The sequence below is a fragment of the Aspergillus stella-maris genome (genome assembly GCF_047715825.1).
Source record: "Aspergillus stella-maris strain CBS 113639 unplaced genomic scaffold BDV14scaffold_59, whole genome shotgun sequence".
Taxonomy (NCBI): domain Eukaryota; kingdom Fungi; phylum Ascomycota; class Eurotiomycetes; order Eurotiales; family Aspergillaceae; genus Aspergillus; species Aspergillus stella-maris.
This window is the reverse complement of record NW_027396853.1, coordinates 143,227-157,530: the sequence shown is the minus strand read 5'-3', so window position 1 is coordinate 157,530 and position 14,304 is coordinate 143,227. Positions and strand designations below refer to the sequence as shown.

The window sequence follows — 14,304 nt, the reverse complement described above, 5'->3', positions numbered from 1 at the left end:
GAAAACACATACCCTAAGTGGTGCTTCGAACCACCTGACGCTTTTTTTCTCTACTACTCAAGTAAGCAAATAAACCAAGGTAAAGGTACTCTGTAGACATACGGAGTAGGTACTAGATAAGCACTTCAGCATAACCCGGAACCGACGAGACCTCATGCATAATCTTTTTCAATCTCCAAGGGGAATTCAGCCTCAGCCTTATCTCAGGCCCCGAGCAGCAACACGAGAATTCAGCCTTATGTAGGTAAGGTAGGAGGCCCAGGAACACCGCGCCCCCCTCCCTGCACCCTTTTCACACCCTCCACCCCCAGCTCCCAAAAGTGGGCGACGCCAAAAACCCCCAAAACCGCCTGCCAAAGAGCGGTTCGGGCATGTCGCAACTACATTCCACGGCCAACCATGTCGCTGGGATCTAGAGGTTATTCGTTTGCGTTACTGGATTTATTGGATTGGAAGGGACTTGCGAGGAAGTGTGACGTGTGTCTGAGGTATACCGTTGTCAAGAGCTAGAGACTTGCCTTGCGTCTGCGGACGAGTGGGCTCCGGTGGTTGGCTTGGAAATTCAAGGTACCTACATGAGGGTTTTGATGTGGTCTTCGAAGGTTGATCAGGGACAGTGGCGTTGTTTCTATTTCTGTCGCGGCTCCTACTCCCGATGCGTACACTTGGATTACGGGGTCGGAATGCATGGTATAAAATTCAGCCATCGCTATATTTGGATATAGAAAGCATGAACAAATAACCTTGCGACAAACCCAAATAGAAACCTAATACCACAAACCAAACACGAAATGCATAACCGGGCTCTACATTCTAAAAACGCCAAATCTAGTCTTGATGTCCCCATCATTCCGTCCACCCAGTGCAGCAGCAAGACTCAGTCCGAGAACACGCCTCGTATGCGACGGTGGAATGACGCCGTCGTCCCACAGTCTGGCAGATGAGAATGTCGCCTCGGACTCACGGTCGATCCGGGCCCTGAGTTCGGGGTCTGCGGTGCGGCCGACGGCTTCCATTACGGAGGAGAGCTGCTCGGAGCCCATGACGCCAATTTTGGCGTTTGGCCACATGAAAAGGAGGCGGGGGGAGTAGGCGCGGCCGCTAAGGTATATTGTTAGTTGACGGTCAGTGAGTTTGAGGTGAAGGGAGGTACGTACCACATGCCATAATTTCCGGCGCCAGCACTTGAGCCAAATACGACGGTGAATTTGGGCACATCCGCACAAGCAACAGCCGTTACGAGCTTCGCGCCGTTCTTAGCTATGCCGCCCTTTTCGGCGTCTGCACCAACCATGAAGCCTGAGATGTTTTGGAGGAAAACGAGGGGGGTATTGCGTTGGGCGCAGAGTTCGATGAAGTGTGCGCCCTTGAGGGAGGATTCAGAGAATAGGATGCCGTTGTTAGCGACTATGCCGACCTGATGACCGTGGATGCGAGCGAAGCCCGTGACGAGCGTTGTGCCGTAGTCGCGCTTGAACTCTGCAAATTCACTGCCGTCGACGATGCGAGCGATGACTTCGTGCGCAAGAATTTGACGGCGGAGATTGGTGCCGACGATGCCATTGAGCTCGGCTGGGTCGTAGAGGGGCTCTTTAATACCGCTCTTATCTTCTTTCAGGGACAGATTCCGAGCGGTTGTCGTTGTTGTAGGGTAGTTGAGGTTGGAGATGGAGCGTCGCGCGAGAACAAGGGCGTGGGCATCGTCGACAGCCAAATAGTCTGTTACGCCGGATATTGTGCTGTGGAGCTGGCCTCCTCCTAGGTCTTCTGCGGAAACAACCTCGCCAGTGGCAGCTTTCACAAGCGGAGGACCGGCCAGGAAAATCGTGCCTTGGTTCTCGACAATGATAGTCTCGTCACTCATCGCCGGAACGTACGCGCCTCCTGCGGTGCAAGGGCCCATAACGACGGAGATCTGAGGTATGCCTTGAGAGCTCATCCTCGCCTGGTTGAAGAAAATGCGGCCAAAGTGCTCCTTATCTGGGAAGACATCCGCTTGATGTGGGAGATTGGCACCACCAGAGTCTACCAAATAGATACAAGGCAGCTTGTTCTCTTGAGCGATCGCCTGGGCGCGGAGGTGCTTCTTCACCGTAATGGGATAATAAGTGCCACCCTTGACTGTACTGTCATTTGCAACAATCATGCAAGTCACCCCTTCGACTGTTCCAATTCCAGTTATAATTCCACCAGCTGGTACGTCCTCTCCGTATACATCGTGGCCTGCTAGTTGCGAAAGCTCCAGGAAGGATGTGCCAGGGTCGATGAGAGCTGAAACGCGGTCTCGAGGAAGCATTTTCCCGCGAGCGATGTGTTTATCTTTTGCTTTTTGCGGTCCACCTTGGGCAATTGTGCTATGGAGAAAGTTCATATGATCTAAAACTTCTTGCATTTGCTGTGCGTTTTCTTTGAAGTCTGGCGACGAGGTGTCAACCGCTGTAGGGAGGACAGAGATGGCGGAGGCATGATGTGAGTGGGTATAGTTGGCGACTGATCGGGATTGACTGTTAGCTATTCTTCGTGTGCCACTGTAAGTCGGTCTTGAAGCTGTGGCGAGTTTTCGGGGGCTTGATCGAGCAGCGTATGCTATCGAGTAGGTCCAACCCCAGCGAAAGAGAGGGGTAGGAACACGCATGATGGGCGGTGGTATCTGAGATATATGAGTTCAACTAGACCATGGCCTCCGGGAAAGCAATCTGTAAAGGCAAAGTAATGCGGTAGACGTATAGTTGAAGTTTCAAAGAGGATATAAGAGAGAAGTGATGATGAAGCTCGGTTTGCGGAGGGGAAAGCGCGGAGATGCGGAGAAGCGACCCTGGCCGCGGCTAACCGAGCTGTCACCTCGTCTACTTCTCCGCTCTTCGCCCTACCTTTATCCATCTTGAGCACTGCTGCTGTTGAACCCTCACTGTCTACCAACTACCTCTACTAACAATGGCTACCACGCGATTGCCCTTTCTATTCCGCACCATCCCGTCAAGAGCTCCGACGAGATTCACCAAACCCCTCATCCCCGCCATTCGAACACTAGCAACAACGAAACACCCCAGGGGGTTTGAGGCCCCGACCGACGAAGACCTTGTAGAACTGCGAGAAAGAGTTCAAGAGTTCATCAGTAAGGTCTATCTAAATTCAAAGCACCTGGAAGATCAGAGCTGATTCCCTTCATCAGGACGTGAGATTCCCGAAGAAGTCGCTGCGCAAACAGACGCCCAGAATGAGTTCCCTGCGGATATGTGGAAGAAATTTGGCGATGCTGGGTACTGCTCCAGGGTAATATGTTATGAACCCAATCTGACATAGATCCAGGTTCCTCGGCGTCACAGCAGACGAAGAATACGGTGGTCTAGGAATGGGCTATCAAGCGCACTGCGTCGTGATGGAGGAGATCAGTCGTGCTTCAGGTACGCAATACCATGACCGCCTTGCATTGCAATCCCTTTAATATAGCTGTGTGTCCATAGGAAGTATCGCCCTCTCATACGCTGCCCACTCGCAGCTCTGCGTAAACCAACTCTCCCTCAACGGCAGCGAAGAACAAAAAGAACGCTTCCTCCCTGGTCTCCTATCCGGTGAGAAGATCGGTGCTCTCGCCATGTCAGAGCACTCTGCTGGCTCTGATGTCGTGAGCATGAAGACGACTGCTAAGGAAGTCGACGGCGGTTGGGTATTGAACGGAACGAAGATGTGGATTACGAATGTTCGTCGCTCTCTCAATATGACTCGCCTATGGTTCGATAGCTAACAGATCCCAGGGGCCTGACGCAGATTACATCGTCGTCTACGCAAAGACCGAGCCCGAGCAGGGATCCAAGGGTATCACTGCGTTTGTAGTCGAGAAGACATTCAAAGGGTTCTCCTGCGCTCGCAAGCTAGATAAGCTAGGCATGCGCGGGTCAAATACCGGAGAACTCATCTTCGAGGATGTCTTCGTGCCAAAGGAGAATCTACTGGGCGAAGTCAACCGCGGCGTCAAGGTCCTGATGGAGGGTCTTGATCTGGAGCGATTGGTTCTCAGCGCTGGTCCGCTCGGGTGAGTTACATACATCTTCCTCAATACTGAGTAGATACGCTAACAGGATCTACGATAGAATCATGCAAGCATCCCTCGACCTCGTCCTCCCCTATACGCACGTCCGCAAACAATTCGGTACACCCATAGCGCACAACCAACTCATCCAAGGAAAGCTAGCAGACATGCACACGAAGTTTGCCGCATCGCGAGCCTACACCTACGCAACAGCGCGCCACATCGACTCAAACCACTCTCTCGGCTCGTCCGCAATCCGCACGCAGGACTGCGCGGGTGCAATCCTTTACGCGGCGGAACGAGCGACAGAGTGCACGCTCGATGCGATCCAGCTTATGGGTGGGAATGGGTACATTAATGAGATTCCTGCGGGGCGGTTGTTGAGGGATGCGAAGCTTTATGAGATTGGGGCGGGGACGAGTGAGATTCGGCGGATGGTCATTGGGAGGGCGTTTAATAAGGAGTTTGCTCAATGATTGGTGAGCATGAAGACGAGGAGATAGATTGTAGAATGAAGTTTTCATTTAAGTTGTTGTAAGGATACATGGATAAAGTCATATAAATATAAGGTGATGAAGAAGAGACGCGTAACTCATTAGCCAAATGTTAGGTTATTTGTTAGTCCTTGCTGACCGGCGGACGGGGGCAGAGGACGCAGGAGGTTTTGTGTTCTGGGCTTTCTTCATTGTTGCTGCCCGTTTTGCTTTGGGCTGCGTTTCGGCACCTGCAGTCTTCTCGGAGGCATCCAATTTGTCGTCTATCGAGACCGAGGCCTTGCGCTTCCGACCTCTCCGTGGCGCGGGAGCAGGAGGTTCCTTAGCCTTCTTAGACGGAGGTTGGACGGTGCCTCCATCGGTTGTACCGTTATCCTCATCGTTTATTGGGTCCAGAGAATCATTGAGAAGCTCAGCCTCGCCCTTCTTCGGATGAGCAGGCTTCTTAGCAGACGGGTTCATCACGACTTGAAGTGGAGCAGCCACGAGCGGCTTAACAGGCTGAGAATCCGCAGCGTCCGAAGAAACCATTTCATCCTCACAAATATCCTCCATCAAGGACGGAACTTCCATATCAGACTCACTCTGCTCGTGCGATGACACAGCCCCCGATGCCTTCGCCGCCAGAGGTCTCCCGCGTAGCGGCCCAATTGCCGGCTTTGCGTTGCGGAACACTTCCCGCCAGTTCTTCAGGAAAGAAACTCGTTCTCCCTCGCCGGGTGCGTAGATCTCCACAACGTCTGGTTCGTCCGAGGGTTGTTTCCACGCGACTCCTTCATAGGTTGCTAGGTCTGTCGGGAGGATAGGAGCTGTCTTCCTGCGCTTTGAGGGTGCGGCGTCGGCGAAGTGGGATTCGTCGCGAAGAGGCAGGAGGCCCATCGCGCGCAGGCGGCGAACAGCGGTAGGGTCTTCATCGTAGTAATCGTCGGATAAGTCTTCCCAGTCGCTGAAAAATTCGGCTGTTTCGATGGAGGGGTCTTCTGTAAACATCGGGTCGTGATTTGCGAGGGCGGCTAGGTCATCCTGTGCCATTGTGATTAATCGCTGTTGAGAAAAGATTATCAGCAAGATATTGATAAACATACAGCTTCAGTAGGATCCGCCTCCTCGACCCAGAAAATGTCATCGTCGTCGAATTCATCATAGTACTGCTCGTCGTCGGACATGCTGTGGTATGCGCCTAGGTAACACCGAGAAAGCGAGAGAAAAGACGTGTGGGTCGCAAAGAGAAAAGAGATAAAGAACAAAACAGAAAGACAAATGAGTATAGACCCACAGTCACTTGAAGCTTAGGAGGTAAGACAACGAGGAGGGTGGTAAGAGTCGAAGGAACAGGGCGTATGAGGTCAGAGCTGAGGCAGCGCTTGCGCTTGACCATTCCTGATCTTTGCCAAGTGAAGAAAATGTGCAACCGCTGCCCGGCGTCACGTGAGATACCATTTCCCCGCATCGCTTTGCGTCGGCTGAACGAGGAGGGAAGGGGCCCGCCCATGATCGCCGTCATACAAACCCGGGCTTAAGGGATCTTGCAAGTGCGGTCTACCATCATCTCCAAATATTTCCAAGCTACTTTGATCTCATTCAGAATATGCGCTTGACGGTCACTGCCTAGTATACTGTGCTGCATGAACGGATTGTTCGTGCCCCTCTCATACAATGCCGCTATCGACCTTTCTCCGCACCTCCGCCCGTCTGGGGCTTACAATTATTCGTCGCTCACGACGAGCTGCTTCAACTGCCACGAGCAACACAATCAGCACATCGCGCTCGCTGGATTCAATATTGATTGCGAACCGAGGAGAGATTGCCTTGTACGTTGCCAATACACCCGATCCACGCTCTTGATCTATACTAAACTAGCCAGGCGAGTGGGCCAAACCGCCGCTCAGCATGGTATCCGCGTTACCACTCTATACACAGACCCTGATAGCCGGTCACAACACGCATTAAGCTCACCATTTGCTTTTAATCTCGGCTCCGTGTCTGCGTACCTTGATGGAGATCGTATCATTCAAATTGCAAAGGCGCAAGGCTGCCAGGGGATACATCCGGGTTACGGATTTGTGAGTACAATTTCAAAATGATTGTCTAGGAGTAACTGACGAGGATACACCTGCAATAGCTCAGCGAGAACTCAGAGTTTGCCCGAAAATGTACGGAAGCCGGGTTGGTGTTTATTGGCCCGCCGTGGAAAGCGATTGAGGATATGGGAGACAAGAGGTATGCAGCCTGCGATTGGATTTTTTCTTGACTCTACTGAAATTCCGAGTATCTAGTCAATCCAAAAAGATAATGAACGCGGCCGGAGTCCCTTGTGTTCCTGGGTACCATGGCGAAAACCAAGACCCTACCTTCCTCAAAGCCGAAGCCGACAAGATCAAATACCCTGTTCTGATCAAGGCGATTAAAGGAGGTGGTGGCAAGGGAATGAGGATAGCTCGCTCAAAAGACGAGTTCCAAGCACAACTTCAGTCGGCAAAGTCAGAGGCTATGAACTCGTTCGGAGATGACCACGTCCTTGTCGAGAAATATATTACGACGCCACGACATATTGAAGTCCAAGTCTTTGCAGATAAGCATGGAAACTGTGTCGCCTTGGGAGAGCGAGACTGCAGTATTCAACGCCGGCATCAAAAGATTTTGGAAGAATCACCAGCACCTCACCTACCTGATGCCACCAGGAAAGATATCTGGGCGAAGGCTAGATCCGCCGCCCTAGCTGTTGGCTACGAGGGTGCTGGAACAGTTGAATTTATCTTCGATAACGACACCGGCAAGTTTTTCTTCATGGAGATGAACACTAGGCTTCAGGTGGAGCATCCCGTTACTGAGATGGTTACCGGGCAAGACCTTGTGCACTGGCAGTTGAAGGTCGCTGAGGGTGCTCCTCTTCCTCTGACACAAGAAGAAGTAGAAACCAATATCTTCAGCCGCGGACACGCCATTGAAGCCAGAATTTATGCTGAAAATCCTGCTCAAGGCTTCATTCCCGATTCAGGAACACTACTTCATGTTCGAACTCCTGCTATCACTGAGGACATCCGCATCGACGCCGGGTTCGTGCAAGGAGACGAAGTCTCAGCACACTACGACCCCATGATCGCAAAACTTATTGTCAGAGGCAACGACCGAGAAGAAGCCATCCGCAAGCTGGCTGCGGCTCTCGAAGAATACGAAGTCGCCGGCCCCATAACAAATATCGAGTTCTTGAAAACAATCTGCAAAAGCAAAGATTTTATCACCGGCGAGGTAGAAACTGGATACATCGAGAAGCACCGCGAGGAGTTGTTCGCCGCTGATACCATTGAGCCTGAGGTCCTAGCCCAGGTGGCATTAGCTTGTCTGCACGACGACGCGAGCCTCGTCACACAAAAGACGGCAAGCTTCGAAGGCTCCACTGTCGGCTTCGGACCAGGGTATCAGAGCCACCACATGACCTTCACAGACTCATCAGCAGCAGCAACGACAGCCACAACTGCAACGGGAAACAGCGACAAGAATGCCCCCTTCGAGGTTAAAGTACGTCAAACCGGCGACAACGCATTCAGTATCCAAGTCGGCGACCGCGTCTTCGAGCAGGTAACCAGCCACCACGATGCAAACACCCGCATTATCACTTCCTTCTTCCCGCACACCCGCCTCGATACGACAGTCATCCGCGACGGCGATACAATCGTCGCGTTTCAGCGCGGTACACAGTACCGCCTTACGATCCCGCGTGCGAAATGGATGGAAAAGGCACTGGGTATGAAAGACGTTACGAATAGCGTTCTTGCGCCAATGCCTTGTAAGGTTCTGCGCGTGGAGGTTCAGGCTGGTGATATGGTGGACAAGGACCAGCCGCTGGTGGTGATTGAGAGTATGAAGATGGAGACGGTCATTCGCAGCCCACAGAAGGGGAAGATTGCAAAGGTCGTGCATCAACAAGGGGTAAGTCATGTGGTTTTTCCTTTTGCTTCTGTTACTTGCAATAAGTCTGGGACTATTGCCTCTGCCTGCATGCTGGACTATGGTCGGAATCTAGATGCTCGGACCGTTCGACCTCGCATGTTGGCTTCCCAAACGCGCAGGGATCAGGCTCCTACAATTTGACAGGCCCGTCCAGCCAGACAGTGGTCGGGCTAGAATGGGCTATAATATGTCTGTCAGCTAGCCGGCTTCCCTTAACGAGGAAGCCGGGTCTCGCCTTGGAGGGCTGAGGATTCCAGCCTGGCGGTTCTTTGGCGCACGGGCCATGGTCTAGCTTCTGGCAGTTCTCTTGCGCTTCCATGCCTAGTTCTACTGCATAGACATCTGCTGACATATTCATCTTCTGCAGGACCAATGTAAGAGTGGCACCCCTCTTGTTGAATTTGCTGGGGAGGATGAGGCGTCGACATAGAGAGCACGGTCAGAGCGATAGAATTGGGTTGTGTCGTGATTGATAGCATCCGTATCCCCTGGTGGTTTGTTTAGGCGCACATAAGTTTGTTATTTCTATAGCACGTTGGGTATACTTTCATCCTTTAAGCCTGGATTATAGACGGGCTTCTTCTGAGCAGATTAGTGGTGTCAACGTACCAAAAAAAATCTACATCTGTAGACGGACCCACCGGCTACCGTATACTCCGTCAATCTTGACCCATGCACAGTTGGCAGCCACAGTCAAAGGTTTCAGAGTAACCTGGCATAGCTGGAATTACCACCACATTGAGGTATCAGGATCAGAGCCTTCAGAGCACTTAAGTTCTGGGCCGGCCGCGAGAACGAAGGTGAGGATCCCTGGAGAACCGGTGGGACCGTGGGTCTGATTTAGGCGACGGAAGGCCCCGAGCCCCATCCTTGATCTGGTTCATCCGACCCTAACCACGATGCTCAACGTCGAGATCAAAAAAGGACGTGAAGTCTCGAAAGGAATGATCAGCTGGGCCGAGCTCGGAGTGGCGAAACAGCAGCGGCTTACGAGATCAAGTTGTGTCGTCCATAGTATGAAGAATATCTCTTTTCTGTTTAACGCGGGGTTATTCAAGGAGCACTCTGATCTGTAATGAAGAGATAGGGGTCACAGGGCTCACCCACCACTTTCGGAAAAGTAGGATTTGAGCTGCATTGTGAGTGGCTCCAGTAGATGAAGAATGGACCGATGGCTTGATCTGATATGCTAGTGACAAAGTACGTGCAGTAGCTTGCAGCGACTCGTCAATATCGAAGAGTTGTAGAGCGCTTGAGCGCCCCTAGGTGATGACGAAGCACTGATGAGAAAGACTATTGTTGTTTGCTTGTGGGTGGTTCGCAGTTGTAATTGAAACACAAAGCAGGGCCAGTCATGGATCGAGATCAGATCACATGGACAATAAAGTACTGGATCCAAGGCTTTTGTGTCATTGGGAACATTGCAGCAATATTGCATTGTGTGCACTGGCTTGCGCGTCCTTGTATCTTCTAGTTCTTCGAAGTACAGACAAAGAATGGGCGGACCGAGCCTGGTTGGGAAGAACATAATGACCTGATGACGAGATTGTGCTTTCGAGAGAGTGACGGGATGCCCTATCAAAGAGGCATGGGCAAAGAGATGAAAGAAAGGAGCAGCTCAAAGAGTGGAAACAAATGGAAGGAAGAGAGAGCATAAGGGAGCTGACACAACAGAAGGAACCTAGTCACGGTGGTCACGCGGAGGCAAAAGACGGATCCCTGTACGATCGCTGCATGACGGTTGGGCCCTGGGGCAGATCCCTGTCTCTTGTGTTCATCTCAAGAACAAGAGCTCAGGAATTTACAACAAGAAGACCTTGATCGTGGTGCTTAGAAGCTCTATCAACAGCTGAAGCTCAAGGAACAAGACCATTGCAGCATCTTTGATGGCAAGCATAAACAGCATCTGCACGATGAAAGCCCTCGATGATCTCAATGGCGATAACAATTCTCTCGGGCCTTTTGCTTTATTTTTGTCATTTCCCTTTTGAGGTCCGATTGGCAAGAGTTTGCCATCTCGTCACTGCAATGCAAGCTGGTTCGTGACCTGACAAGGTGTTCTTGTCCTTCTTTCATGCTGCCTTGGTTCTTGCTGCCAAATCTCTCCTCTTGTCACTATTTGCTCTTTGTGCAAGTCTTCAAGAGAGATATCTGCTTATAAGGCTATCCTGCACGTCTTCAATCCTCTAGATCATCCAGGCTTAGATCCATCAGCGTCTATCCCTCGGTCAATTCCATCACCGAGACGTGATCCACTCTAATGATGTTCAAACAACAGATTGCTCGCCAGAGCTTCAGAGTCCTCAGCCACAGAGCTCGCTCTGCCGCATTGACTGCTCCACCCCAATCCTTCCTTCGTCCTCTTTCAACGACTGTTCCCCGCTTCCAGGACGACAAGAATGACCACCTTGAGAAAGCCACAACAAGAGCCCCGGAGGGCGCAGCTGGACCACACGAGGGCAAGTATGCTCGTACCGATGCGAACGTTGTCATCGAATACCCCGACGATGAAAACATGCCTCGTAGTCCTGTCGTTCAGGGCCGCGGCGGAATGCACTTCAAGCGCACCCTCGCTCAGTTCTCGCTAGAGAACAAGGTTACATTGGTCACTGGCGGTGCTCGTGGCTTGGGTTTAGTTATGGCTCAGGGTATTGTGGCTTCCGGGTCTCACCTTGCCATTGTTGATTTGAACCGTACGTGTGCTGGCAACGATTGCTCTCCCTGTGGTTGGCCCATTACTGACCCCATCTCAGAGGAGGAAGCCGGAGAGTCTGCCCAGAAGCTGGTAGACCAATTCCAGAAGGAGAACCCTGGACTAGAAGAGTATGCTTTCCACATACATTCTTTTACCTCACAATACTGACAGTTGCTCTTCCCCAGACTCCCTAGAGTAACGGCTCACTACGCCGACGTCTCGAGCCCCGACTCTGTCAACAAGGCCCTCTCCGAAGTCCTTGCAAAGCATGGCAAGATAGACCATCTCGTGACATCTGCCGGCTTTACTGAGAACTTCGACGCAATCAGCTACCCCCACGATCGTATGCAAAAGCTCTGGGGCGTCAATGTTGATGGTACATATCTCTTCGCCACGGGCGTTGCAAAGCACCTCATGGAGCGCAAGGCCCCTGGTTCCATTGTCATGATTGGTAGCATGTCTGGCTCTATAGTCAATGTTCCCCAACCCCAGGCTCCCTACAACGCGGCCAAGGCAGCCGTACGCCATCTCGCCTCCTCCTTTGCAGTTGAATGGGCTCGCCATGACATTCGCGTGAACTGCATCAGCCCGGGATATATGCTGACTGCTTTGTAAGTGGTTACCCTGTTCTATCTCAGAACCGTGTCCGGAACGAAGTATAGAATAGAGCACTGACACAATCAATACAACAGGACCCGCAAGATTCTCGACGAAAACCCCGAACTACGGGACAAGTGGATCTCGCTCATCCCCACCGGCAAGATGGGCGTCCCCGAAGATCTCATGGGCGCGGTCACTTTCCTCCTCAGTGACGCATCAAAGTACATCACTGGTGCTGATCTCCGCGTTGACGGTGGTTACACCCTAACTTAACTTGACCGACAACTGATCGCCCTGCTACGGGATACTGACCATGGCGATCGGGCAGTTGCAGTTGCAACGCGCCGTACCGCGGATCTCGCTCGTTTAGTTATTTGCTTGTCTGTCTTTGTTACAGTATGAATTCCGTGTCCTACTCTTTTTTTCCTGATTTTGTTGTGTTTAGACGTGGGTTGTTGATTTGATTTGGTCGAGACGTGCTCTATTTTGAAACTAACGGGTGCGAATTGTAAAGCTTTATTTTTCATGTGTTGTGGAAAGCGAAATTAAAATGTATAGTACTATTTACTGCTGAAGTATTAATCATGGTCAAAATCAAGAGTCGTCTGAACGTCTGGATTCGACCGGCCGTAGGATGATGTCACCGTCGTTTTCGATAAAGCCGGACAGTAAAATAATGGGTAATATTGGCCTGCCCCCATGGAACATTTGTGTTAATAACAATGTTACATAAATTGACTGTACAACTCATCCACCTCGTGGTGGTCGGTCCCGCTGACCTTTCGACACAAATCATTTTGTCCGCAAGCCGACATTGCCGCCTCAAATTGACGGTCTGGGTCTAGATGGATTGTCCAGTCCCGCAGTGGCAGTCTAGCTCTCGATCCTTGGAATCCTTAGCTTAATGGTGTAGTGGTATCGCGGCAGGCGTTGAATCCTGTGATCCTTCGATTGTGTTCCAGAAGGACTAGTGTGCCGTTCTAGCTAGTAGCGGTCTTCATACTCTCCTCGACATATCCAGTAGCCTTCGAGCTGGTGCCTGTCGAGCTCTTTGCCGCAGGATAACAGCGTTTCTCTCTCATTAAATTCCGATAAAGGCCGCCAAAATGACGTCGCTGTGTGCAACTGTTCGATAGTTTTCCGCATGTCGAAAAGGTTCGATGGGATGTAGACGCGGCAGTGCGATAGGCGATTTTTGCTTAGCTTCACGACAGTCGCGTCGATCAGATCAAAGACCTCTTCACTGGCGAGAATAAGCCACTCGTGATACTCATCTTGCGGCATCTTTTGCAAGTTGTCAAGCTCAAAATGACCCCCGAACGAGATGTGCAGGGACTGAAGGTGTGGTAGTACTTTCGGTAAGGCTTCCAGCATCAATGTAGGTTTCCGCAAGTCACAGTAAATGCCAAAACGAGAATTGGGGTCATGGGTACCCTCAGGTTGTTCGTGGGGAGGCCACAGAGCAATCATGGGGGCCAACTGAACAGATCGAATCATAGCACGCTGTCGAGACAGCAAGAGGTTCGGTAGCCAACGCACTAGATTTTCCTCGTCAATCCGAAGTCGGTTCGTAGAGTAAAGTACCTCAAATCCCTCTATGTATGCTTGCCGACAGGCTTGGAGCCAGCCGAGGGCGCCTATAGTACACTCGTCACGCATATTATCAGGCAGAGCCTGGCACAGCGGGAGCCAGGACTTGCGGTAACGGTACCACTTGTTAAGAAAGTCATGCTCCGTTGGGGTGCAGTTTTTGTCGATTGTTTCTCTATTGCAGACGGTATTGCACCACTCCCACTGTAGAGGTTTGGCAGTGTCTCGTCCCAGGCTAATAGACTCATCTCCAATACACGGGCAGTAGTTCACCTGAGCCAGTCGTGAGTCATTTCGTGGATACATCAAACGAAAGTCGAAGTGTATGATCCGCCCCCCAAAGGCCTCAATCAATATGCAGCGCCGGATCTCGGAAGGTAGTCGTTGGAAGAAAGCGCTTTTTGCTGTTGCTGATGAAAGACAGGGCTTGGCTGAGAGGGGAGGGCAAGGTGGGCTCGTTTGTGGCGGCATGAGTATCCCCATCATCCTACATTTCATCAATCCCATCTTGTATTGGAGTTGCTCACGGATTTCGTGGGACCTTTGAGATTCCCAGTTGAGGTCGCGCTCGGAGACAGCTGCGATGCCCCCTCCTGCCCGGTTCAAAGAATTAGAAGCCATATCCAAAAATGGGTTCTGGGTATATTCGACGTTCAATCTCGTCGGGGCAAGGTTGGTCCGAGTTCCAAGGATAATGACCGCTGTCTCTATCTCCAGACTTAATGGAAAAGGTACAATAAACCTCCATTATGGCTCTTTCTTCTCTCTCCTGCTCTTGCAATGGGAACTGGAACCAGTAGGCAAGAGCGATGCACGGGTGCTTGTAGCAAAGCTGCCAGACGCATACATTATGTTCTCTTCGCGTGGAGGAAGGTAGTCGTGCTCAAGAATGCACAAGGGAAGAATGAACCATGCAAGGCATCAGGTGACAAGGGCCCGTGACC

At 51.5% G+C, this 14,304-nt stretch overlaps 6 protein-coding genes across 6 annotated transcripts; 3 read left to right on the top strand and 3 right to left on the bottom strand.

Moving 5' to 3' along the window:
* Positions 1-594: 594 nt before the first annotated feature.
* On the bottom strand, positions 595-2,735 carry BDV14DRAFT_179748 (putative 3-methylcrotonyl-CoA carboxylase, beta subunit (MccB)). Its single transcript, XM_073769803.1, has 2 exons — positions 1,158-2,735; positions 595-1,101 (listed from the first exon to the last, which is right to left on the bottom strand). The coding sequence occupies exons 1-2, from the start codon at positions 2,633-2,635 to the stop codon at positions 807-809; spliced, it is 1,773 nt and encodes a 590-aa protein (XP_073624788.1). The 5' UTR covers positions 2,636-2,735; the 3' UTR covers positions 595-806.
* Positions 2,736-2,891: 156 nt separating this feature from the next.
* Positions 2,892-4,530, top strand: BDV14DRAFT_179747 (isovaleryl-CoA dehydrogenase). The gene is made up of 6 exons (XM_073769802.1): positions 2,892-3,115; positions 3,173-3,260; positions 3,310-3,404; positions 3,465-3,700; positions 3,756-4,033; positions 4,092-4,530. Exons 1-6 carry the CDS (start codon positions 2,935-2,937, stop codon positions 4,504-4,506), a joined length of 1,293 nt encoding a protein of 430 aa, XP_073624787.1. The 5' UTR covers positions 2,892-2,934; the 3' UTR covers positions 4,507-4,530.
* BDV14DRAFT_179745 (uncharacterized protein) lies at positions 4,531-5,882 on the bottom strand. Its single transcript, XM_073769801.1, has 2 exons — positions 5,610-5,882; positions 4,531-5,547 (listed from the first exon to the last, which is right to left on the bottom strand). The coding sequence occupies exons 1-2, from the start codon at positions 5,688-5,690 to the stop codon at positions 4,642-4,644; spliced, it is 987 nt and encodes a 328-aa protein (XP_073624786.1). The 5' UTR covers positions 5,691-5,882; the 3' UTR covers positions 4,531-4,641.
* Positions 5,883-6,051: 169 nt separating this feature from the next.
* On the top strand, positions 6,052-9,560 carry BDV14DRAFT_179742 (acetyl/propionyl/methylcrotonyl-CoA carboxylase subunit alpha). Its single transcript, XM_073769800.1, has 6 exons — positions 6,052-6,335; positions 6,389-6,587; positions 6,647-6,744; positions 6,801-8,454; positions 8,843-9,409; positions 9,467-9,560. The coding sequence occupies exons 1-5, from the start codon at positions 6,181-6,183 to the stop codon at positions 8,903-8,905; spliced, it is 2,169 nt and encodes a 722-aa protein (XP_073624785.1). The 5' UTR covers positions 6,052-6,180; the 3' UTR covers positions 8,906-9,409; positions 9,467-9,560.
* Positions 9,561-10,216: 656 nt separating this feature from the next.
* On the top strand, positions 10,217-12,399 carry BDV14DRAFT_115355 (putative D-arabinitol dehydrogenase ArbD). Its single transcript, XM_073765762.1, has 4 exons — positions 10,217-11,168; positions 11,229-11,298; positions 11,356-11,781; positions 11,863-12,399. Exons 1-4 carry the CDS (start codon positions 10,736-10,738, stop codon positions 12,041-12,043), a joined length of 1,110 nt encoding a protein of 369 aa, XP_073624784.1. The 5' UTR covers positions 10,217-10,735; the 3' UTR covers positions 12,044-12,399.
* BDV14DRAFT_115356 (uncharacterized protein) lies at positions 12,400-14,261 on the bottom strand. The gene has a single exon (XM_073765763.1). The coding sequence runs from the start codon at positions 13,979-13,981 to the stop codon at positions 12,755-12,757; it is 1,227 nt and encodes a 408-aa protein (XP_073624783.1). The 5' UTR covers positions 13,982-14,261; the 3' UTR covers positions 12,400-12,754.
* Positions 14,262-14,304: the final 43 nt, after the last annotated feature.

What these genes read in the sequence shown, in the direction of transcription:
- BDV14DRAFT_179747 (XM_073769802.1), top strand. Translation starts at nt 2,935, where the DNA reads ATGGCTACCACGCGATTGCCCTTTCTATTCCGCACCATCCCGTCAAGA. An exon ending in CGAAGATGTGGATTACGAAT is followed by an intron (nt 3,701 to 3,755) that starts GTTCGTCGCTCT and finishes AACAGATCCCAG; the next exon opens with GGGCCTGACGCAGATTACAT. An exon ending in CTCAGCGCTGGTCCGCTCGG is followed by an intron (nt 4,034 to 4,091) that starts GTGAGTTACATA and finishes GATCTACGATAG; the next exon opens with AATCATGCAAGCATCCCTCG.
- BDV14DRAFT_179745 (XM_073769801.1), bottom strand. Translation starts at nt 5,690, where the DNA reads ATGTCCGACGACGAGCAGTACTATGATGAATTCGACGACGATGACATT. An exon ending in AGGCGGATCCTACTGAAGCT is followed by an intron (nt 5,548 to 5,609) that starts GTATGTTTATCA and finishes ACAATGGCACAG; the next exon opens with GATGACCTAGCCGCCCTCGC.
- BDV14DRAFT_179742 (XM_073769800.1), top strand. Translation starts at nt 6,181, where the DNA reads ATGCCGCTATCGACCTTTCTCCGCACCTCCGCCCGTCTGGGGCTTACA. An exon ending in TACATCCGGGTTACGGATTT is followed by an intron (nt 6,588 to 6,646) that starts GTGAGTACAATT and finishes CACCTGCAATAG; the next exon opens with CTCAGCGAGAACTCAGAGTT. An exon ending in GAGGATATGGGAGACAAGAG is followed by an intron (nt 6,745 to 6,800) that starts GTATGCAGCCTG and finishes CCGAGTATCTAG; the next exon opens with TCAATCCAAAAAGATAATGA.
- BDV14DRAFT_115356 (XM_073765763.1), bottom strand. Translation starts at nt 13,981, where the DNA reads ATGGCTTCTAATTCTTTGAACCGGGCAGGAGGGGGCATCGCAGCTGTC.
- BDV14DRAFT_179748 (XM_073769803.1), bottom strand. Translation starts at nt 2,635, where the DNA reads ATGCGTGTTCCTACCCCTCTCTTTCGCTGGGGTTGGACCTACTCGATA. An exon ending in GCCGGAAATTATGGCATGTG is followed by an intron (nt 1,102 to 1,157) that starts GTACGTACCTCC and finishes AATATACCTTAG; the next exon opens with CGGCCGCGCCTACTCCCCCC.
- BDV14DRAFT_115355 (XM_073765762.1), top strand. Translation starts at nt 10,736, where the DNA reads ATGATGTTCAAACAACAGATTGCTCGCCAGAGCTTCAGAGTCCTCAGC. An exon ending in GAGAACCCTGGACTAGAAGA is followed by an intron (nt 11,299 to 11,355) that starts GTATGCTTTCCA and finishes GCTCTTCCCCAG; the next exon opens with ACTCCCTAGAGTAACGGCTC. An exon ending in GGATATATGCTGACTGCTTT is followed by an intron (nt 11,782 to 11,862) that starts GTAAGTGGTTAC and finishes TCAATACAACAG; the next exon opens with GACCCGCAAGATTCTCGACG.